This window comes from Sorex fumeus, unplaced genomic scaffold, assembly GCF_029834395.1.
Source record: "Sorex fumeus unplaced genomic scaffold, SorFum_2.1 ptg000142l, whole genome shotgun sequence".
NCBI classification, from domain to species: domain Eukaryota; kingdom Metazoa; phylum Chordata; class Mammalia; order Eulipotyphla; family Soricidae; genus Sorex; species Sorex fumeus.
Window position 1 is genome coordinate 2,291,860 of NW_026606199.1, and position 23,010 is coordinate 2,314,869.

Consider the following 23,010-nt stretch of genomic DNA (forward strand, 5'->3'; position numbering starts at 1 on the left):
CCCCCCCCCCGCCCCTCTTGGGCGGGTTCCTGGCTGCACAGGTGGGGACAGGCCCTGGGGCCTGGGGGCCCACACAAACCTGGCCAGGACACTCCCCGCCCCTGCAGTCTCGGGAGACGCGCCCGGCAGCAGCTCTGTCTTTACCACACACACACACACACACACACACACGCACACACACACACACACACACACACGCACGGGACCCCCTGCAGCCCTGCCCCGCCCCCGCCCAGGACAGCCCTTCTGCCCTGGCACCGGGTGGCAGGATGTCACACCAAGGGCGGGCGTGAGCGCCCCTCGCTCCCGGGCTGCAGCCCCCAGAGTCCCCCGTCACCTCCTGAATGGATCCAGGAGCGCATGGGGCCCTCCTGACCTCCCTGGCCGGGGCCGTGGGAGGGCGTGGGGCGGGGGAGGGGCGGCGTGGAGGCGCCCCCTGCCCTCGGGCGTGACGGCTCCCCCCTGGCGCCTGCAGAGCAGCAGCGGGTGATGCTCCTCAGCAGCTCCCCGTCGGGGCCCAGGAAGTCCTTCCCCATCCCCGCCGCCCTCCTGGAGGAGGAGATCCGCCTGCGCTCGGCCGACGACGGCAAGCTCTTCCGCGAGGAGTTCAACGTGAGTGGGCCGGAGGGGATGCCAGGGCCTGGGACCTGCCCTCTGGGGTCTGGGGGACCTGCCAGCTGGCACCTGGGGGACCCGCCCCCTGGGCCTGGACCTGCCCTCTGGGCTTGAACCCGCCCTCTGGGACCTGGGGGACCTGCCCACTGGACTTGAACCTACCCTCTGGGGTCTGGGGGACCTGCCCGCTGGGCCCGGGGGACCCGCCCCCTGGGCCTGGACCTGCCCTCTGGGCTTGAACCTGCCCTCTGGGGTCTGGGGGACCTGACCCCTGGGGTCTGGGGGACCTGCCCGACAAGCCCCAGGTCTGTTTGGGGGTGACTGTGCAGGGACCCTGAGCTCCTGCATCGCCCTGATGTCCCCCCACCCCCAGGCACCCTGGTCTGTGCCGGGCCACCCCATCGCCTCCTTCCTCGGCTGAGCCCCACAGTGGGTTGAGTGTTGCTTCCCCTGACCCCGTCGGCTCACATGGTCGTGGCGGGAGTCGTGAGGGCCAGGGCCTCGGAGGAGGAGCCCAGACCAGCCTCCTGCTGCCAGCTAGGGCCCGCGCATCTGATGGGTGGGAGCGTCCCTCTGAGCAGCCAGACAGCTGTGGGGACGCAGGGAGTTGTGCTGGTGGGGTCAGCGCATGACCCCCCTCCTCGCTTGCTTAACCTGGAGGTGGCGGCTGCTAACCGGGGTGCAGTCCCCGTGGCCGCAGGCGGGTTCTGCTCATGGCAGAAAGTGTGGATGTGCCTTCGTGATGACACTTTGCTGTCTGTAGTTCATTTTCTGATTTGTGGTGCTTTGCCTTCTGGAGTTCACTTTTTAGTGTCATGCAAATTGTGAAGGACACAGATACGTGGATAGAGGGATGACAGATGAGTGAAAGGATGCATAGATGGAAGGGTGGGTGGGTGGGTGGAAGAATGGATGGCTATTGGGTGGGTAGAAGCATGGATGGGTGTGTGGATGGATGGGTAGGTGGGTGGATGGGTGGGTGGATGGATGGATGGATGGATGGATGGATGGATGGGTGGATGGATGGATGGGTGGATGGATGGGTGGGTCAGTGGATGGATGGATGGATGGGTGGGTGGATGGGTAGGTGGATGGATGGGTGGATGGATGGATGGATGGATGGATGGATGGATGGATGGATGGATAGATGGTGGATGGATTGATGGATTGGTGGATTGATTGATGGATGGGTAGGTGGATGGATGGGTAGATGGATGGATTAATGGGTGGATTGATGGATGGATGGATGGATGGATGGATGGATGGATGGATGGGTGAATGGGTGGGTGGATGGATGGATGGATGGATGGATGGGTGGGTGGGTGGATGGGTGGGTGGATGGATGGATGGATGGATGGATGGGTGGGTGGGTGGATGGATGGATGGATGGATGGATGGGTGGATGGATGGATGGGTGGATGGATAGATGGTGGATGGATTGATGGATTGGTGGATTGATTGATGGATGGGTGTGTGGATGGGTAGGTGGACGGATGGGTAGATGGATGGATTAATGGGTGGATTAATGGGTGGATGGATGGATGGATGGATTAATGGGTGGATTAATGGGTGGATGGATGGATGGATGGGTGGATAGAAGGATGGGTAGATATATGGATGGATGGTGGGTGCATGGATGTACAGGTGGGTAGATAAAAAGAAGGAAAGGAGGTTTGCTGGATGTGTAGATGAAATAATAGTTTGGGGTGGGTGAAAGCATAGGTGGGTGGAGGGATGGTTGTAGATGGAGGGATGGGTAGATAAGTGGATGGATGGGTGGGTGGGTGGAAGGATGGATGGTCAGATGGACAGATAAATGAATAAAGCAGGCGGGTGGAAGGTTAGGTGGGTGGGTGGGTGGTGGGTGAGTGGATGAGTCTACTGATGGGTGAATGGTGCACAGTCAGGCATTCTTGAATTTTGCTGTTTGTGGGGCTGAGTTTTGTCTTGTGACCCTTCGTCAGTTGCATGTGGCCGTGTGCTGGGTGTCGAGCGTGGCAGAGGACAGGCTTCCGGCAGGCGAGCTGACCGCTCCGGGCTCTGGGCCTGAGTCCACATGCCGTCTCTGGGAGGCGCCGTCAGCAGTGGGGACGGGGCCTGTGTCCGTGCCGCTGCCCCCAGCGGGAGACAGAGCAGAGGCGGTGAGCAGCAGAGGGACGCCAAGGCTGTCAGGGGCAAGTCCCCAGAGGCCCACGAGGGGAGCCGCATCACAGGCGCGCCGCCCACTCCGCTCTCCAGCCCACGTCTCTGCCTTCCTGCAGCTTCTCCCCGAACGTGGCCCCTTTTTGGAGAAATGAGGTCAGAGAGAAAGCCGGCTCCAAGCAGAGTTGCGCAATCCCTGGGCCTCAAGGAGAAGTTGAGTCTCTGTTTCCAAAATAAGTCTGGGACTCTGCGGCTCCTCCTGCGGCCACTTCCTCTCACCCGGTGGGACGGGACGTCAGCCGTGAAGGGGCCTGGCCCAGCCTCCACCCTCGGGAGCCTCCACCCTCGGGGCCTGAACAGCCGGCGAGTCTGTCTCCAGGCGCCGTGAGCGCTCTGCCAGCCGGAAGCCTCCCCGAGCGGGACCTGCCAAGCTCAGGCTGTGTCACGCCTGGGCCCGGCCCGCCCAGGGCCGTGGAAAGCCAGGCCAGGCGACCCCGATATGCCCGCCCGAACACACACGAGTGCCCGTCCCCGGGGCCGGCAGCCTCACCCCTGCTCTCTCTGCCCCACCTCTGCCCGGCATTGCGGGGGAGGACGGGGCGAGGCTCACGGGACGGGGGCACGGGAGTGTGGGGTGCCGTGTGCACAGACGTGTGAGACGGTGTATGTGCCAGGGCGAGGGAGTGTGCAGGCATGAATGAGTGTGTGAGGGTGTTGAATTGGGAGGGGTCGTGCGCACGTGTGAGGGTGTTGTGTGTGTGTGTGTGTGTGTGTGTGTGAGGCTGTCGTGTGTGGGGAAGAGGGTGTCAGGTGTGCACATGAAGGTGATGTATAGATGCGGGAGGGTGTTGTGTGTGAGAGTTCGTGTGTGTGTGTGTGTGTGTGTGTGGCATGATTGGGTAAAGATCTGGGGTGCGAGAGCGTTGTCTGAGTGCCTGAATCTGTGTGGGTATTGTGTGTTTTGTGAGGACGTGAATGTGTGCGGATGTTGGGTGCGTGTCGGTGGAGGTGTGGATGTGAGGGTGTTGCTGGCGGGTGTCGGTCTGGGAGCGTGTGTGAATGTGGGGGTGTGGCGTGTGTGTGTGTGAGGGTGTCGCGCATGGATGAGGGTGTAGTGTCTGAGTGTGTGACTGTGTGGGATGTGGGGGTTGTGAGGGGCCTGTATGTGGGAGAGGGAGTCGTGGCTGCGTGTGTGTGAGTTGTGGGGTGTGGGGGTCGTGAGGGTGTCTGTGGTGTGCTCCGTGAGGGCATCGAGCATGTACGAGGGCGTGGTGTCAGTGTGTGTGAGTGGGGTGTGGCGTTGTGTGGGTGTGCGCGTGGATGAGAGTGTCGTGAATATGTGACAGTGTGAGGTGTGTGAGATGTTGTGTGGCCGAGGGTGGAGTATATGTGAATGTGTGAATGTGTGGTGTGAGGCGCGCATGTGTGTGTGTGTGTGTGTGTGTGTGTGTGTGTGTGTGTGTGTGATGTGAGGCAGGCCTGGTGGTTGCTTGCCTCTTGGCTGACCCTGCTGGGCCGGGGCTGCTTCTCCCTGAAGGTGGAGCCCTCGGGCGAGTGGCTGGGGGAGGCCCGAGTGTCCCAGACCCGGCCCGTGTCCAGTGCCCGGGCCGCACCCTGACCCCCGGGAGGAGGGCGCCGGCATTTCCTCGGCTCCGTTGTCTCCGTGTGCTGCTTGGTCAGAGGGGATGGGGCGGGGGGTCCTCGCTGCCTCCCCCAGACCTGGGCTCCCCTGGGCCCCACAGTGCGAACAGTGTGAGCCTCGCCACACCCGAAGGCGCCTGGTGCCTCCACTGGAGTTTCGGTGCTGGGCTCAAAAGAGCTTAGAGTGTGGACAAAAAGAAGATTCTAGGCCATCGCCCCGAAGTCCTGTGTAGGTCAGCCTAGGGGGTCAGCGAGAGACAGTTCTGGTGAATAGTCAGGAGAGGCCAAGGTCCTCTCCCGGGGGTCCACCACTGCCCGGCAGAGCCTCCGCTACACCTGCCTGTCATGGTCGCCCCAAAGCCAGGGCTGAGACCCAGCGGGCGCTGTGATCTGAACCCTAAGTGAGCACTGTGATATGAGTCCTATGCGAGTACTTTGAGCTGAGTCCGGGGCGGGCACTGTAGGCTGAGCCAGAGTGGGAGCATGACACTCATTCTTCTCTCTCTCCAGTCGCTGCCGTCTGGACACATGCAGGGAACGTTCGACGTCGCCAATAAAGAAGAGAACCGAGAGAAAAACCGATACCCCAACATCCTTCCCAGTAAGTGGGCGGCCCGTCTGCGCCCTGATGCGGTTTATCGTTGCGGTTTAAGGAGTGACCATTCGGGGCCCGAGGGACGGCCGGTGCTGGCCTCCATGGACCCGACCCAAGCCGGCCCCCAGCTCCGTCAGGAGGGACCCTGAGCACAGAGCCGGGAGTCGGCCCTGAGAACCGCCAGTGTGGTCCCAACCCAAAGGAAAAGAGAGGTTGCCCCGGGGTCAGGAGCTGACCCCGTGGGCAGGGGGTGACCTCAGCTTGGCCCCCAGTACCACACAGGGTCCCTGCCCCCCGCTGGGCCAGAGCACAGAGAGGCAGAAACCTGTGTCCGGCTTTAGAGTGATCAAGTGACCACGCCCCCCTCCCTGATGCCCATCTCTGCCATGCCTGGCTGGGTGGGCTGGACGGAGGAGCAGGTGGGCGGCCCCTGTCCGGGCCCCCTCCAGGTGTGCCGAGCACTGTGGGCGGGAGAGGCCTGTCCCCAGATGGAACAGCAGCAAGACACAGGCCCTGCCACCCTCCAGGGCCCCAGGAGCGCGAGAGCCAAGCTGCCCGATGGGCCGTGGGCCTGTCACTGGCCGCGTGTGAGGCCTGTCAGAGCACGTGGTCAGCGCTGCCCACTCCTGTTGTGTGTCCAGCGCGAGAGGGGCCCGGGACCCTGATCCACACCAGCCCCCCGCCCCACACACACTGCCCTGGCCACGTGGGCGTCACCCAGCAGAGGTCAGCGCTGCCCCGGGCCGAGCCCTGGAGGTGACCAGTGGCACCAGCAGCCCAGAGACGCCTGCGAGCCGAGGCGGGCAGCCCCGCCAGCCTCTCCTGGAGACACACCAGCGCCGAGGACTTTAGGAATCGCGTTTTGCAAGCCAAGTGTGACTCCTTAGAATCAGAAGCAGGAAGTTCTTGGAAATGACGAGATTCCAAATCCAGCCCCAGGGTATTTTTAACCTCCCTCGCCTCAGTCGCCCTCGGAGCGTGAGTCGGGCGGAGCTAGGGACGTGCTCCCCATTTCCGCCCTGCCATGGCCCCCGCGGGCGGAGCTCGGCCACCCCCTGCCCCGTGACGGCAGGCTGGGGGGCACCTGACCCACGTGGCGGACACGTCCAGAGCTGGGCGTCTGAGCGTCCCAGACGTGACCCCGGTCCCCGGGCACTGGTGGCACCGTCAGCCACCGTGGACACGTCCCCGGGGGCGAGTCCCACTCCTGGGGTTCTGCGTGTGTGTCCGGAGGGGCGGCTCCAGGCCTGACGCTCCCTGTGAAGACTCAGCCCGGACCCCCAGCACACGCGCCACCGTCAGAGGCTCCCACGGAAATGTTGGTGTCACGGCACCCGGGAGAGCAGAGCCACGAGGCCCCCAGGGCTGAGCAGAAACCCCTCACGCACGCACACACACACACACGTGCACACGTGGGTCCCCTCCGCCCACCCAGACTCAGACATGGAGACACTCACCCCATAGACACCGCAGTACGCGCACGCACACACACACACACACACACACACACACACACATCCACTACTGTGCCAACACACACACCTTCCACGTGCCACTCAAAGACTAAGCGTGTGTGCATTCACCCCACAGTCCCACCAGTGCCCATTCTCTACATACACACACACACACACAAACACACACACCATCCAATCATATGCATTCCACTAACACACAGCACCCACATCCGCTACATACATGGACACACAGCACCCATGTTCCCTGCGTGTGTGCACAAACACACACACACACACACATACACACACATATACACACACACGTGCTCAGAGCCCCAGGACACCCCCACCCCCACCCGGGGCTGCTTCTCCCCCTGGCCTGGCCTCGGCTCACTGTCCAGTCCTGAGCACCTGCAGGAGAAACGGGGTCTGCCCCCCCGCCCCGTGCCCTCATGTCCCCCCATCCAGGGTTCCGAGGGCTTCTCCTGGGCACTTGGGTGCTCATTGTCCGTGTCCCGGGCTTCCCCTGCGGTCACCTCCACGTCAGGAGGGCCTGAGCTGGACCCCAGAGGGGGTGGCCCCCGGGGGCCCAGAGCGTGGGCTGCTCTGCCCCAGACCCGGAGTCTGTCCTCTGTCCTGTTCCCAAGGCCTGAGGGGCCCGTGGGTGCGTGGGGACAGCCGGGTCTCGCTCCTTCCCACGGTTCGGGCGCCGCCCCCTGACTGCCCGCTTCCCCCACAGATGATCTCTCCAGGGTGGTCCTGAGCCCCGTGGACGGGGTCCCTGGCTCCGACTACATCAACGCCTCCTACATCGACGTGAGTCCCTGTCCTGGCCGTGGTGCTCCCGGGGGTCCCTCCTCTCTCGCCCTGACACCCACCCCTGTCTGCGTCGTCCCTGCACTGCGGGGAGGGGGCCGCAGACAGTGCGACCCCTGCCGTCTGGAACGTACAAGGCAGTTCCAGGGCGCGCGTGGGAGCTGCCCAGCCTGCAGCGCAAAGCCCCTGCTGTCACGGGACACTCGCTCTGTCTGGTTCTCCTCTTGCCGCTGCCCGCCCTCCCCTGCCGCTGGGCCCCTGCCCTGCCGGGTCCTTCTGAGACATTGAGCGTTGGACTTTGCTTTCCCAGGGTTATAAAGAGAAGAATAAATTCATCGCCGCTCAAGGTAAGCTCCTGGCGGGCGGCTCCCGGGGGGCTTTGGCGGGGGTGGCGGGTGCCACGTCTGACCCCCACGGCCAGGGGCGCCCAGGACTGGCCTGGAGACTGGCAGCTTCAAGGGTGCAGACATGAGGAAGCCCAGTGCGTGTGGGGGGGACGCAGAGCACAGCCCCTGGAGCGCGGAGGGGGGCAGGGACATGTGGGGGTGTGACACACGGGGTCCAGCCCGCCTGTGCGGGGTAGACGGGCCATCTCGCCAGTGAGACGGTCCCAGGAGGGTCCCTGCAGCTGAGAAGGCGTAGGCCGGCCTGGAAACACCTCGTCCCCCCAAGCACCCAGCCCTGACCCCCGAGTCCCCCAGGCTCAGGGCTGAGGTCTGTGGCACTCACACGGGCACCAGAACCTGACACACAGCCAGGCCGGGTCCCACCGGCCTCCCGTACGGTCCCCCAGGACACGGCAAGAGCCAGCCCCCCAGCATCACAGAGCAAGCAGCACCCAGGGCCGGGAGCGTGGGCGTCCATCTGGGCGCTGGCGGGGCCGGGGCGGCTTCTCTGGGAAGTGGAGACAGAGCCGGCCTGGGTGGGGCCAGCACCACGGGGCTGTCGCTTCCCCTGGGAGGGACAGGGGTGTCCCTGTCCCGAGGCGGCCACGGCACCTGCAGGCCAGGGCTCCAAGGGCTGGGCAGAGCGCGGGACTCTCCTCTCAGGGGACGCGTCCCCTTTGTGGCCCCCGCCAGGGACCTGCATCCCCACCACACACATCCTGAGAGGCGGCTGGAGCGGAGGGAGGAGGCGAAAGAAGGAGCTGGGGGGGGGGGTGGGACTCCGCTGATACACATGTGACACACATGCGTGTATGCGCACATGGACACATGTGCTGCACACGTGTGTGTACACATAAACACATGCATGTGCACAAAGACACATGTGTGTGCACTCAGATACTTGGGCCATGCACGCCTGCTGGTATGTACACACAGACACGTGTGCTCCACATGCGCGTGGACACGTGCTGCACACACATGTATGTGCACACAGATACAGGTCCTGAACATGCATGTGGTGCACACAGAGACGCATGTGCTGCACACGCATGTCCACGCACACACCTGCAGGTCCATGCGGGCACACCGTGCACATGCTCACTCTCTGGGTCACACTCAGCCCGACCTGACGGATTCTGCAACACCCCCGGGGACTCTCAGCCCCGGGCGATGCCTCGGGGCCTGGCTCCTCCCAGCTGGGGTCCTGGGGCTCTGTTGGGACCCCCCCAGACCACCCACCGCTGTCCTTGGGGCTGGTGGGGGGGGGGCCGCCACGGACGGGTCAGCGGCATGAGCCACAGGGACGCAGGGTGGGCGACGGGGCCAGCCGGGGGTGGCAGCGGGACCCAGACAGCTGCCCTTGGGGGGCCGGCCTGTCTCCGCGCAGGCCCCAAGCAGGACACGGTGGGCGAGTTCTGGAGGATGGTCTGGGAGCAGAAGTCGGCCACCATCGTGATGCTGACGAGCCTCAAGGAGCGGAAAGAGGTGAGCCCGCCCTCCGCCCACACCCCAGCCCCCGCCCACCCGCCTCGCGCTTCCTCTTCCTCGCCTCTGCCTGGGCTCGCACCTCTGCTGCGGTGGGCCCTGCACCGCGCCGGCTTCCGGCCCGGCTTCGAGGGCCCCCGGGGGGGGGGGGGGCAGGCGGCGGCCGTCTGGCCCTCCTGGGGCTGTGGGCTCGGGGGTCCAGGCCTGAGTCTCAGGGCCACACTCCAAGGTGCCCTGGCTCCCGGTGCCCGCCTGGTCGGGGAGGCCTGAGCCCCCAGAGCAGGGTGGCAGGTGTGTGCCGACCCCTTCCTGCCCGGCCCCTCCCCAGGGCCCAGAGAGCAAACCTGCAGGTGTCAGGGGCCACGTCCCGGTGACGGAGGGGAGGGTCGAGACCGGGGACAGGCGGGGCTGGGGGACCCCATCCACGCACCATCAGAGCCACCCATGGGGAAGGCCTGAGGCAGGAAGGAGCCGGGGCTCAGGGCCCCTGGGGGCGTGTGATGGCCGCGCTCTCTGGCAGACCACCAGGGACCCCCAGCTCACCCGGGGCGCAGCTGGGGCTCGGCCCAACGTCCAGCTGAGGGGGTCCAGGCCAGGGCTTCCAGGCAGGTGCCCCTTTGGGGACGGGCGAGGGACCTGCTCCAGCATGTTCCAGCATGTTCCCCCATGTTCCGGCACCAGCAAGGCCAAAGCGGTTGCGGAGGGGTTGTGGGGCGTCCTCGCCTGGCCTGGGGGCCTCTGTCCCCTTGGTCAAGGAAGGGGCCGTCCTGAGTCACCCTGCCTGCAGGGCCCCCTGGGGTCCCAGTCCCCAGCCCGTCTCGGGCGCAGGAAGGTGCTGACCACGGTTTCCGCCTGCTCTGGGGGTGCGGGCGGGGACTCGGCGGGGCGGCCGCCAGGAGCCGGCAGGCAGTGCGGGGAGCAGCCGCGGCCTGTTTCCACCCAGAAGCTCTGCCCGTTTCCATGCAGTGACTCAGGCCCGCCTGCGCCTCCTCCCGGGGCGAACAGTTTCTCAAGCCAGTTCCCTTTCCCGTTGCCTCGCTTCCCGCTGAGGCCCGCGATGCAGCTGCTCACACCCACCCTGGGGTGCTCAGCACAGCCCTGGGCCGAGGCCAGCCCAGCTGGGGCATCGTGGGGCTGTTCCGGGCCCCGGAGACCGCAGAGGGTGGGGCTGCCCCTGTCTCCTGGCTGCCGCCTGCGGGCGTGGCTGTGGGCCTCGGGGCAGAGGACCCCCGGTCTGCACCCCTCCTGGGCTCAGAGGGAGGGAGGGAGGGAGGGGTGAGCGGGACCTGCCTGGGAGGGCTGGGGTGTCACCGTCTCCCAGCTCTGGGCTGCAGCGGGCGCCAAGACGTGGCCGGGCCATCGCGGCCGCACTCTCGGGCCGTGGCCTGGAGGAGCAGCGCGTCCTCGTCCTGGGGCCCGGCCCCGCCCTGCTGACTCGCCCTCCCCTGGCCCACGCAGGAGAAGTGCTTCCAGTACTGGCCCGACCAGGGCTGCTGGACCTACGGCCACATCCGGGTGTGCGTGGAGGACTGCGTGACACTGGTGGACTACACGGTCCGCAAGTTCTGCATCCAGTCGGTAAGCACGGCCGGCTCTGCGCCACGCGCCACGGGGCCACGCGTGAGTCACGCATACGTGATATGCCCATGGTCCACGCGTGAGCCACGCCTTCATGCACTTACCCACGTGCCACGGCCACGGCCCACATGTGAGCCACACACACGTGATGTATCCATGTTCCACGCATGAGCCACATACACACCCACAAGACACACCCACGTGCCACGTCCACGGCCCACATCATAGAGTCGGTCACGTGCACGCGCCCAGTTGCGCTCACACACACGTGTACAGGAGCACGCTCCGAGCAGCACACGGCACACGTGTACATCTCTGCACATGCACCGCCCGTGTGCTGTGTGGACGTGCAGCACATGTGCGCTTTGCGTGTTTACACGGGTCCTGCTTGTGTGTGCGCAGCTGTGCGTGCAGACGCCGGCACATACCTCCACAGACGGCCCCTGTGAGGCCTTGGTCTGGGCCGAGACCCCCGCGCTGGTTCCAGGGCCTGAGAGAAGGCGGGTGGGGGCGGGGACGTGTTGGGGGTGGTGAGGAGGCCCCACCGCACCCTCCTGTCTCCCCCAGGAAGGCCCTTCCCAGGGGAAAGGTGCCCGGGGGAAGGCAAGCAGGGGTGAGACGACGGGCGGGGGTGAGACAGGCAGGGGTGAGGCAGCGCAGGTGTCAGGCCCAGACCACATGCGGGCAGGGATGAGGCAGGCAGGGGTGTGCGGACAGGGGTGGGACGGGCAGAGGTGTACGAGCAGGGGTGAGGTAAGCAGAGGTATACGGGCAGGGGTGAGATAGGAAGAGGTATACAGGCAGGGGTGAGGCAGGCCGGGGTGTGCGGGCAGGGGTGAGGCAGGCAGGGGTATGTGGGTAGGGGTGAGGTAGGCAGAGGTATACGAGCAGGGGTGAGGTGAGGTGGCAGGAGTGTGCGGGTAGGGGTGGAGACAGGCAGAGAGGTTTGTGGGTAGGGGTGCGGGCAGGGGTGGAGACAGGCAGGGGCGTGCGGGCAGGGGTGAGATAGGAAGAGGTATACAGGCAGGGGTGAGGCAGGCCGGGGTGTGCGGGCAGGGGTGAGGCAGGCAGGGGTATGTGGGTAGGGGTGAGGTAGGCAGAGGTATACGAGCAGGGGTGAGGTGAGGTGGCAGGAGTGTGCGGGTAGGGGTGGAGACAGGCAGAGAGGTTTGTGGGTAGGGGTGCGGGCAGGGGTGGAGACAGGCAGGGGCGTGCGGGCAGGGGTGAGATAGGAAGAGGTATACAGGCAGGGGTGTGCGGGCAGGGGTGAGGCGGGCAGGGGCATGCAGGCAGGGGTGGAGACAGGCAGGGGTGTGTGGGCAGGGGTGAGACGGGTGGGGGTATACAGGTAGGGGTGAGATAGGAAGAGGTATACAGGCAGGGGTGAGGCAGGCAGGGGTTTGCGGGCAGGGGTGAGGCAGGCAGAAGTATATGGACAGGGGCGAGGTGAGCAGAGGTGGACGGGCAGGGGTGAGATAGGAAGATGTGTACAGGCAGGGGTGAGGCAGGCAGAGGTGTGTGGGCGAGGGTGTGCAGACAGGGGCCTGTGGGTAGGGCTCTGCGGCAGGGGTGCGCCCCCCCCCGTCTCGGGGCGTCGCGGGTGCCCTGGCCGGGCCGGGTCCGGAGCTGCAGCCCGCCCTCCGCGCCCCTGTCCCCGCAGCAGCTCCCCGGCAGCTGCAAGGCGCCCCGCCTGGTGTCCCAGCTGCACTTCACCAGCTGGCCCGACTTCGGGGTGCCCTTCACGCCCATCGGGATGCTCAAGTTCCTGAAGAAGGTGAAGGCGCTCAACCCCGCCCACGCCGGGCCCATCGTGGTGCACTGCAGGTACGTGCCGTGGGGGAGCCCCCTCGGGCCGGCCCGCCCCCGCCCCTACCCACTCACCCCGACTCGACTCGGAGCAGAGTTCTCGTCGGTCGGAGGCTGGGCCCAGTGTCCCAGGGGGACGCTGTCTCGGGTCTGGGGCGCCTGCGACCCCCGTCAGAGGGAGCCCGCGTTTCCGCAGGAGAGTCTGGGCTCAGGAGCGGGTGCTCAGACACCACCTGCTCCTCACCCGGGCCCTTCCTCGGCGTCTCTCTGCGGGGTGGGCCTGGAGTCGGGTGCGGGACCCCAGGGGTCGGGTGCCCTGGCAGCTTACAGGCGCTGAAACTCTACTCTGGCTTCTAGCGCAGGTGTGGGGGCCCTCTGCGGGGGGTGCAGGGTCCTCTGGGAGGGGTGCAGGGCCCTCTGGGAGGGGTGCAGGGCCCTCTGCGGGGAGTGCAGGGTCCTCTGGGAGGGGTGCAGGGCCCTCTGGGGAGGGCACTGTGGCTCCCAGGGGACCCGCCGCACAGCCGGCAGCTGGGCCGGCTTCTCCGAGGTCTGACCTCCGCCTGCGGCCTCGGTGTCCGGCCAGCCCTTCCTTGGGGTGGTCAGCTGTGGCCCCGGTGGCCGGGAGCAGGGCTGGGCTCAGAGCAGAGGCCTCTGGGGTCTCTCCGCGGGGACAAGGCTCCGGGGTGCGACCGAGCAGGACACTGCATGGTGGGCGGCACCAGGCCGGCCCCATCTGGCCCAGCAGTGGGTCTTGCTCTGTGGCGTTGGGGCCCCCCAGGGCCGTGCTCTGGGCGGGCGCCCCTCACAGCCATGCTCACCCCTCAGTGCCGCCCTGTGGCCCCCAGCCCTGCCGCTCCTCGGCTCCTTCCCAGCCTGGCCCCGGAGCAAGCCGGCGGCTCGGGGCTCGTGACGTTTGTCCCCGTGACCGTGGGCTGGCCCTGTCCCTCACAGCCGGGGATGCGGTGACTAATCCCAGAGCCGTGGGGTCAAAGGTCCGTGAAACCGGCAAGCAGAGGGGGCTGCGTGCCGTGTCCTTGGGGTCCCGAGTGGGCTGTCCTTGGCGAGCCTGTGCCCTGGACGGCCCCGCTGCCCCTCACCCCTCCGCGGCACCCACCCTACGTCCCGGGGCTTTGCCTGCTCCCTCTCACTGCAGCCCTCCTCCTCCTTGTGGGGGTCAGAGCAGGGGCTGACCGTTGCTTGGCCTCTGGGACTGGCCGTGGAGGGCCGTGGGCGCTGCCTGGGGACACCGGGTCCGGGACGGGGTGGCACCAGAGTTAGGGGGAGAGGAGCCGCCCCTCAGGAAGTCCGGGTGGATCTCCTGGGCTGGTGACCCGTTTCCATCGCTCCTGGATGTCCCTGGCAGCCCCTGGGAGGCCATCGGGGGACTCGGGCCCGTCCCCGTGCCCACCCGGTCCTGCGGGAGCCTGGGCCAGCCCCGCCCCGCCCCTCCCACCCGCCGCCTCCTCTGGGAAAGTCTCTGGGTCTCCTTCCCGCCCCAGCCAGCGCTGTGGGGTGGGTGGGGGGTTCTGGTGCTGGTTCTGCAGCATCTCAGGGTGTCCGGGGGGCAGGGCTGAGGCACTGCGCCCCTCAGGGCGTCCCCTCCCCGAAGGAGAGAAACCGGAGCCGTCACTGGCCAGGGTGCTGCCCGGGACAGGGGTTCAGCTTGACCATGCCCAGGAACCCAAGTTGGGGGTGGTTCAACCCCAAGTTCCCGTGTGCCAAGCCGGGCTGCAGCCCCCGGGCTAACGAGGTGGACTGCAGAGATCCTCGGACCCAGGCCTGACCCCCTGCCTGTGCCCAGATCGGGGGCAGCCCAGCCCCTGCCCCTAGCCTGGGCATTGGGGGCCGTGTGGGGGTCCCCAGCCCCAGGCAGCATGGGGAGCCCCGGGGCTCCAAGGGCTCAGTCCTAACCGAGACAGCTCCCTCGCAGGCCGAACCCGGGCCAGGGGGGAGGGGGGCAGCTGGCACCTGCTTCCAGGAGCCCCATCCCAGGGCCCAAGCGGGCAGCGGGGTCTCGGGGCTGCCCAGCTGGGCCGTAGCGACTCTCCCTGGGTCCTGAGGCTCTTGACTGGGACGGCGGCGCCCTCTGGTGGCGGCGCCCTGGAACTACTGCCGTGGGCGGGGACACCCTGAGGTGCCCGGCCCAGGGAGAGGCTGACCGGGCCCCCCCTGCCCCCAGCGCGGGCGTGGGCCGGACGGGCACCTTCATCGTCATCGACGCCATGATGGACATGATGCTCGCCGAGCAGAAAGTGGACGTCTTCGAGTTCGTGTCGAGGATCCGTAACCAGCGCCCGCAGATGGTGCAGACGGACGTGAGTGCCCGGCGGGGCGGGCGCGGGGTGGACGGCGGGTGGACGCGGGTGGACACGGGAGTCGGGGTGGACGGCTGGAGGGAGGGCGCAGGGTGGACAGCGGGTGGACGTAGGTGGCAGGCTGGGGGGTGGATGGCTGGTGGACGCGGGTGGACACGGGAGTCGGGGTGGACATCAGAAGGGCGGGTGTGGGGTGGACGGCAGGTGGACGTGGGCAGCAAGTTGGACAGCAGGTGGACACGGGAGTCGGGTGGACGGCGGGAGGGCGGGCGCGGGGTGGACAGCGGGTGGACGTAGGTGGCAGGGCTGGGGGGTGGACAGCAGGTGGACGTAGGCCACGGGGCTGTGGGGGTGGACGGCGGGTGGACCGTGGGCAGGGGCGTGAAGGCGTGCCGCTCTCTGTCCCGCAGATGCAGTACACATTCATCTACCAGGCCCTGCTGGAGTTCTACCTGTACGGGGACACGGAGATGGACGTGTCCTCCCTGGAGAAGCACCTGCAGGCGCTGCACAGCCCCGCCCCGCCCCGGGACAGGCTGGGGCTGGAGGAGGAGTTCCGGGTGAGCGCACGCCCCGGGGGGGGTGGGCACTGCCGGCCGGACACGCTTCCACGGGGTTGGGGCGGGCACTGCCGGACGCGCCCCGGGTCAGCCCACGCCTCCGCCCTGCCCTGCAGAAACTGACCAACGTGCGGATCATGAAGGAGAACATGCGCACGGGCAACCTGCCGGCCAACATGAAGAAGGCCAGGGTGATCCAGATCATCCCCTGTGAGGAACGCGGCCGCGAGGAGGGCGCCCCCCCCACGCCACGCCACGCCACGCCGGGCCCCCCACCGCCGTGGCAACTGGGCCCCTCGCTCACGCTCACGCCCATGAACACTCACTCCTGGCGCTCAGGCTGGGCCTTGCGTTCACACCTGCTCACGGCCACGCACACGCCCACCCCCTCACAGCCACACCCAGTCACACCCACGCACACTGGTACGAACACACACCCGATCTCACAGCCACCCGTACCCAGGCAAACTGGTGCCCGCTCACACCGGCTCACACTCACACCCACCCACTCACCCCACGCCCACTCACGCTCACCCGCTCATGCCTGCTCACGCTCACACCCGATCACTCACACCCGCTCACACGCCCACTCACACCGGCTCACGCTCACACCCCCCACACAGACCCACTCACACTCACACTCACGCTCACACCCACTCACACCCAGTCACTCACCCCACACCCTCTCACACTCACACTTGCTCACACCTGCACACACTCACCCACTCAGGCCTGCTCACATTTATTCCCACTCACACCCGCTCACACCGGCTCACACCGACACCCCCTCACACACACTCATGCCCACTCACACTCATACCCAGTCACTCACACCCGCTCACACACCTGCTCACAACTTGTGCCCACTCACACCCACCCCAGATCCCACACCGACGTGGGGTCAGCCTGTACTAGGGGGCCTCCACGTCCAGCCAGACCCATCCTTCCCCCATGCAGTAAATAGGGGCACTGGCTGGCCTAAGGGACCCCTCAGGACGCAGGCAGGTTCTGTTGGCAGGAGGCAGCCCCCTCGCCCTGCCCGCCACGGGGGTCCCCGGAGGGGTGCTACTCAGCCATTCTCCTCAGAGCGGGGGGCGTGGGGGCGGGAGGCCAGGCCGGGCGTGGCGCTCACGGGCCCGCTTGCCTCACAGACGACTTCAACCGCGTCATCCTGTCCATGAAGCGGGGCCAGGAGTGCACAGACTACATCAACGCCTCCTTCATCGACGTGAGTGGGTGGGTGGGCCCCGCCCGCACCCGGCACCCAGCACCCGGGGACTCGCCGCCACCTCAGCACAGCTTCCGGCCTGCCACGGCCGTTCCCGGCCCAGCGGGGGGGGGGGGGGAGCGCGGGTGGCCGGTGCTCTGGTGACCCGCTTCCTCCCTGCAGTCACTGCGGCCTCAGAGCGTCCTGGGACCCCCACAACCCGAGTCCCGAGTCCCACTGCTCTTGCGCCCAGTGCCCTGACAGAGGGGGAGGTGGTGTGCGTCTGGGTCTGAGGATGCACACGCGTGTGTGCCTGGATCCGTAGGCACACGTGTGTGCCTGGTCTGAGTGTATAGGTGTGTTGCCTGGGTCTTAGCATGCACATGTGTGCGTCTGGGTCTGAGTATACACACGTGTGTGCCTGCATGATTGTGCATACACGTGTGTGCGTGCATGTGAGTGTACATGCACCTGTGTACCTGCCTGTGAGTGCCCACACGTGTGCATGGGTATGCACACGTGTGTGCCTGGGTCTGACTGTACCGGTGTGTGTGAGTCTGAGTGTGTGCATGTGTGTGTCTGGGTCTGAGTGTACACCCGTGTGTGCCTGAGCACGCACACGTATCCGCCCGGGCCCCAAGGGTGCGCACACACATGTGTGCGTGTGTGTGCACCTTCCCCGGGCCGGCTCCCGCCCTGCTCCCCGGGAGCCCCCGAGGGCCGAGGGCGGTGGGCTGACGCTGGCCTCCCGCGCAGGGCTACCGGCAGAAGGACCACTTCATCGCCACGCAGGGCCCGCTGGCGCACACGGTGGAGGACTTCTGGAGGATGGTGTGGGAGTGGAAGTGCCACACGATTGTCATGCTCACGGAGGTGCAGGAGCGGGAGCAGGTCAGAGCGGGCGGCCGCGGGCCGTGTGGGGAGGGGATGGACGCGCCCTGCCCCGCGGGGCCGGAGCCGTGCGCAGGCTGTCCTGCGGCTCCCGTCACGCTGGACCAGCGGCACCCAGTGGGCTCCCCTGGTGCAGACCCCACCAGGACCCTGGGCCCGTTAGCTCCCCCCTGCACCCCCACACCCCTGCAGCCCCAGGCTCCCCTTGGGGTCCGCCCCGTGCGCACGTCACGTGATGGGGTTCGAGGCCCCCGTCTTTCTCAAGCTGGCCTCTGCAGCCCTTCCTCCTCCTTCACAGACCACAGTGCCCTCTCTTGGGTTGACGCCCGAACTTGCGTCCTTGGGTGCTGGGACAGGCCTGTCCCCCTCGGGTCCACTCCCAGTGAAGCCCCCGACCGCGTCTGTGCTCGTCCCACAGACGCGTTCCCGCCCGCTCCGAGAGCAGCTGCACCATTTCTGTTTCCTCCACGGCGTCTTCCCTGGCCAGCCTGCCACGTCCTTGTCGGGCGACCCCCGGCGTGCAGGGTCCAGCCGGGGTCTCCACACCTCCCCGGCCCCGGCTGGCCCTGGCGAGTGAAGCCGCCCGCCAGCCTTTGCTGGCCAAACCTTCTCTGTCGTGTGCCGCCTGCCTTGAGAGTGGGGCGCAGTGGGGGTCTGGACATCCTGTAGGGGCCCGTCCTGTGCACGTCCTGCACGGGCCGTCTCCGCTCAGAGCTGCTAAGAATTCTGTCTGGAACCTGAGCTGCGTGTCCTGGTGACATGACCATTTCCCCGAACCCGAACCCCGAACCCGAACCCCCCATGCAGGCGGGCACTATGCGTGCAGAGCTGCACCGTGACCGTGGGCAGGCGTGGCCCTGAGGGTCCTTTCTCGTTCTTTGTCACTTCACACCTGAGCTCTTGTCCCCTGGGGGCCCGGGCAGGGGGCAGCGCCTCCCCCTCTCCACTCCCAAATGCTCCCACCCTGGCGAGGGCCACCAGTGCCGAGCGGCCGTACAGGAGGCCGGCTGATGCCCAGTCGCCCGCTGTGGGGGTCTTGCCTGGTCCTTCCGTGGCTCCGGGTCTTCTTTCCAGACCCCACGGCATGTGGGTCACAGGTGGGTGGGCCCGTGAACTGTCCCTCCTCCGGCAGCGGCCATGTCTAACTGGGGCATGAGCCGTGCTGTGGCTAATGTCGGGGTCCTCTGTGTGCGGTGGGCTCTGGGGGTCTCGGCGTCAACCCCGCAGTTATCATTGCGCCTCCTGCCATAAGGTCCAGAACGCAGCTGCCCCGCCCTTCTGGGGGGCTATGTCGGGGGTCTACCAGGGAACCAGCACTTCCAGGTCCCTTTGCCAACCCGCCCCCACCTCACGGGTCACACTCCGTGGACACCCTGTGTGTGTGTCGGGTTCCGTGGGCATCACTGCTGGGCACCCTACTGCGTCGTAGGTCAGGCAGCTACCTTGTCTGTCCCAAACAGTCACGGGGGCTCTGCGGGCAGTGCTGGCCCTCATCTGGCCATTCGCTGTGCCCTGACGGACCCTGTCGTCCTCCACCAGGACAAATGCTACCAGTACTGGCCCTCGGACGGCTCGGTCACCCACGGCGAGGTCACCATCGAGACCCGGAGCGACACACTCTCGGAGGGCATCAGCGTGCGGGACTTTCTGGTCACGTGCAAACAGGTGGGCACCCGACAGCGCCCGCGCTGGCCCCTGGGGCCCTGGGTAGGGGCAGCACTGTCCTGGGATCCCACACTCAGTCCTGGCCAGGAGGAATCGGCGGTGAATGAAGCCACGAGGCTGGGCATGCAGGGACCCCTGGTCAGTCCCGCCCCCCTCCTGGGTCCTGTCCAGCATTGCCCAGTCGCCCAAAGGGCTGTGGTCAGCCGTGGACAAGAGGCAGGAGCAGCTCTGAGTCCCAGGCCCTCAGCACGGTGTCCCCACCTCCCAGGTGACCCCGTCCACTGACCCCAGTCCCAGGATGGGAGCCTGAGCCTTGAGGGGGCCCCTGGGGTCCTGGAAGGGACAGTGACCTCTGCCCGGAAAGCTGGAGCCTCCAAGAGCCGGTTCCGCGGAGCCTAGGCCAAGGGTGCCCTCTACTGGTCTGTCCAGGAACTGCAGGAAGGTGCGCTGGCCTCTTCCTGGGGACACGGCCCCTTCGGGCTGGCCAGCTGGGAATGCCCCTGGAGAGTGGACCTGGGGTCACACTGGGGCACAGGTCAGCACTGACCACCCTCCCCCACAGCCCCCGCCAGCACTGAGCATCCCCACCCCCACAGCCTCCCGGCCGCCAGGAGGAGCAGCCCCGCCTGGTCCGTCAGTTCCACTTCCACGGCTGGCCCGAGATCGGGGTGCCCGCTGAGGGCAAAGGCATGATCGACCTCATCGCGGCCGTGCAGAAGCAACAGCAGCAGACGGGGAACCACCCCATCACCGTGCACTGCAGGTGACCCAGCCAGGGGGCCCCCGTCCCTGTCCGTTGCAGTGACCCAGCCAGGGGGCCACATCCCTGTCCATTGCAGTGACCCAGCCAGGGGGTGCCATCCCTGTCCACTGCTGTGACCCAGCAGGGAACCCCATCACTGTCCATTGCAGTGAACCAGCCAGGGGACCACATCCCTGTTCATTGCAGTGACCCAGCCAGGGCACCCCATCACTGCCCATTTTAGTTACCCACCCAGGGGGCCCCATCACTGTCCACTGTAGTGGCCAGACAGGGGGCCCCATCACTGTCCATTGTAGTGACCCACGCAGCAGGCCCCATCCCTGTCTACTGCAATGTGTCCACCCAAGCAGCCCAGCTCCTGGGACACACACCGACTCTGTGTGTTCACATCGCCCTGACCCACACACAAGGGGACACACCCTCCATTTCTGTTCCCAGTACCCTTGATGCCCTTCCCAGATGCCCAGTCCAGCTTGGACAGCCGCCTCCGACACCGTTTGTCCTCGTGTGGGTTGGCCTGCCAGCCATCTCCCCGGGCTGGATCTAGCTTGGGTCTGGGCTGGGCTGGTCTGGGCCAGCTGGGCTGGGCGAGCTGGGTCCGGCCCGCACCCTGCTGGCCGACACATGAGCCTGCTCCCCCCTGCAGTGCGGGCGCCGGGCGCACGGGGACCTTCATCGCGCTCAGCAACATCCTGGAGCGGGTGAAGGCCGAGGGGCTCCTGGACGTGTTCCAGGCGGTGAAGAGCCTGCGGCTGCAGCGGCCACACATGGTGCAGACCCTGGTGAGGACGGGGGCCTGGGCGCGCGTGGCGGCGTGTCCTTGGCGGGACTCAGGCGTGGGGCGCAGGACAGGGCCAGTCCAGCAGGGGGTCCAGCCAGACAGCCGGGGGCCCCGTGCGAAGTCCGTGACCCAAGTCCACACCTGCTGGTGTCACCCAGCCCCGTCCACCTGCTCCTTCCTGGGCCCTCCAAGTTGCACCCACGACCCCCATGGGGTCTGTTTGCACCTTTGACCCCTGGGAATAACCTGGGGGCCTGGAGGGTGGGCATCTGGCTGCAGAACCCACGGATTTGTGCTCCCACCCCACCCTTCCCTCCTCCAGTTCAGAGGCTGCCCGTCCCTGGCCTGGCCTGTCCACTCTGCCCCAGCCTCTGGACCGTGGCTCAGTCTGTCGGGGGCCAGGCAGGACCCCAGAGTAGCTCCTCCCGCCTGGTGCACCTGCAGGGGTATCGGAAGGCAGAGAACATCCCTCCCGCTGCCCCTGGCGCTGACGGCACAGGCTGGGGCCCCCGGGTAGCCCAGCCCGCAGGGTGTCAGAGCGGCTCGAACCTGGGGCCAGCAGGCCAGGAATGTGGGTGTCCACTGGCTCCTGTGCCCCTGTCCCCGGACCCTCCCCGCAGTGGGGCCAGCAAGCAAGAAGGGCTGGATCCCCCAAGCCCACCTTGGACCCCTGACCCCGGCCCCGCATCTGTAGGCCCCAGCTCAGTTCCAGTCCCCTCGGGCCCCAGAAGCTTCCGGGAGCAGCTCTCTGTCCTGTGGTGGCCGATGGCTCCAGGCTGCTGCAGGACCCCTCTGCGCCCGTGTCCCACGGGAATGAGTCAGAGGTGAACGACCTTGTTCGCCGCCATGGAACGTGGCCTGCCCTCTGCCCCAGAAGTGATGCACTCTGGTTTCTTCCCCACACCGAAATCAGTGTTTTCCAGTTTAAATGTGAGAACTACAGACCTTTGTCTCGAATGGTCCAGTAGTGCTGACCTTTCCTGGGCCCGGATACAGCTCAGTGGGGACCCCAGGTCTCCGGGTGCCAGGCCCCTGGGACCGGGCAAGACCCAGATATCTCTGCAAATTTCCCCGTGGTTATTGCTGAGTTACAGCCCGGGCTGATCCTCACGGGGATATCTTAAGAACAAGGCGGTCTGGGACTGGAGCATAGCGGGGAGGGCGTTTGCCTTGCATGCGGGCAACCCGGGTTCGATTCCCAGCATCCCAAAGGGTCCCCTGAGCACTGCCAGGACTAGTTCCTGAGTGCATGAGCCAGGAGGAAGCCCTGTGCAAGGCCAGGTGTGACCCAAAAAGCAGAAAGAAAAAAAAAAAAAGAACAAGGCTTTCTCCTGCTCCTTTCGAACGATTCCACTGATGAAATGAAGGAAAAGCAGTGTTTTGTGTCTCATTTTCATGGTGTCTTGATCTTTCTCTTTCAGGAACAGTATGAATTCTGCTACAAAGTGGTACAAGACTTTATCGATATATTTTCTGATTATGCTAATTTCAAATGAAAACTCCTGCCTTAAAATATTTTTTAATTTAATGGTCAGTATATTTTGTAAAAAAAAAAAACATGTTAATTTATTTCATGGTTCACATTAATAGCTCCCTAATTTCCTTGTATATATATTTTGTTATGTGTGTAAGGCCACGTACTGTAATGTCATTACATCCTAAACGCCCCCTTTCCAGAACCGAAGTAACGTATGAAGGTCACGTAAATCCCACAAACCATATGTTTCTGCTAACATCAGTAAATATTTTTAATTTTTCATTAGATTCAGATCCTTGAGTTTCACACTTTGGACACCTCTAAATGTTAACGGTTTTAAGGCTTCCCCGTGCGAGGGTGCAGGAAATTCCCCGGTAACTCCGTTGCTAAGGAAACGGCCAGGGACCAGGCAGGTGGAGTCAGCCCCTGTGCTTCACTGCCCTGGCCAGCCGGAGCTGGGGCCGCCTGGAAGGCCCCTTCCTGGAGACGGACGGGAAACTGGCAGCGGGGAGAACTCTCGTGCCCACCACTCCGGATAAGATTTACGTCTTAAAGAGCAACGTTTTCGTCGGCGGAGTCTGGATCTGTGGCCGTCTGGAGGCGCTGGGTTGATGCTCTCCTGGGTCCCAGGCTGTGTCTGGGCCCCAGGGGGCTGGGTAGGAAGACGCTGGTGGTCGAGGCCTCTGAGCCGCCAAGCCAGTCCTGAGCCGGGATGCTCTGCCCAGTGGCCTCTCCGGCATGCCTGAACCCCACCCCTGGGCAGAAGTCCCGAGACAGCCCCGTTCGGATGCCCGGGGCAGGGAGCACCCTTCGGGGGGTACGAACAGGACACC

General features: G+C 65.9%; 1 protein-coding gene across 2 annotated transcripts in view; it reads left to right on the forward strand.

Moving 5' to 3' along the window:
• Nucleotides 1-22,308, forward strand: part of PTPRE (protein tyrosine phosphatase receptor type E) — a 91,251-nt gene extending 68,943 nt beyond the window's left edge. The window contains exons 5-20 of one of the 2 annotated variants that reach the window (XM_056106674.1): nt 476-612; nt 4,909-4,999; nt 7,187-7,263; nt 7,574-7,610; nt 9,037-9,134; nt 10,593-10,712; nt 12,373-12,536; nt 14,698-14,833; nt 15,244-15,393; nt 15,510-15,603; nt 16,545-16,621; nt 17,357-17,491; nt 19,031-19,156; nt 19,753-19,919; nt 20,566-20,701; nt 22,122-22,308. In XM_056106674.1, coding sequence (XP_055962649.1) covers nt 476-612; nt 4,909-4,999; nt 7,187-7,263; nt 7,574-7,610; nt 9,037-9,134; nt 10,593-10,712; nt 12,373-12,536; nt 14,698-14,833; nt 15,244-15,393; nt 15,510-15,603; nt 16,545-16,621; nt 17,357-17,491; nt 19,031-19,156; nt 19,753-19,919; nt 20,566-20,701; nt 22,122-22,196 — 1,820 coding nt within the window. In that variant the 3' untranslated portion in view covers nt 22,197-22,308. The remainder of the gene's footprint in view (nt 1-475; nt 613-4,908; nt 5,000-7,186; nt 7,264-7,573; nt 7,611-9,036; nt 9,135-10,592; nt 10,713-12,372; nt 12,537-14,697; nt 14,834-15,243; nt 15,394-15,509; nt 15,604-16,544; nt 16,622-17,356; nt 17,492-19,030; nt 19,157-19,752; nt 19,920-20,565; nt 20,702-22,121) is intronic. The other variant, XM_056106675.1, reaches the window with a different exon arrangement.
• The last annotated feature ends 702 nt before the right edge of the window (nt 22,309-23,010 follow it).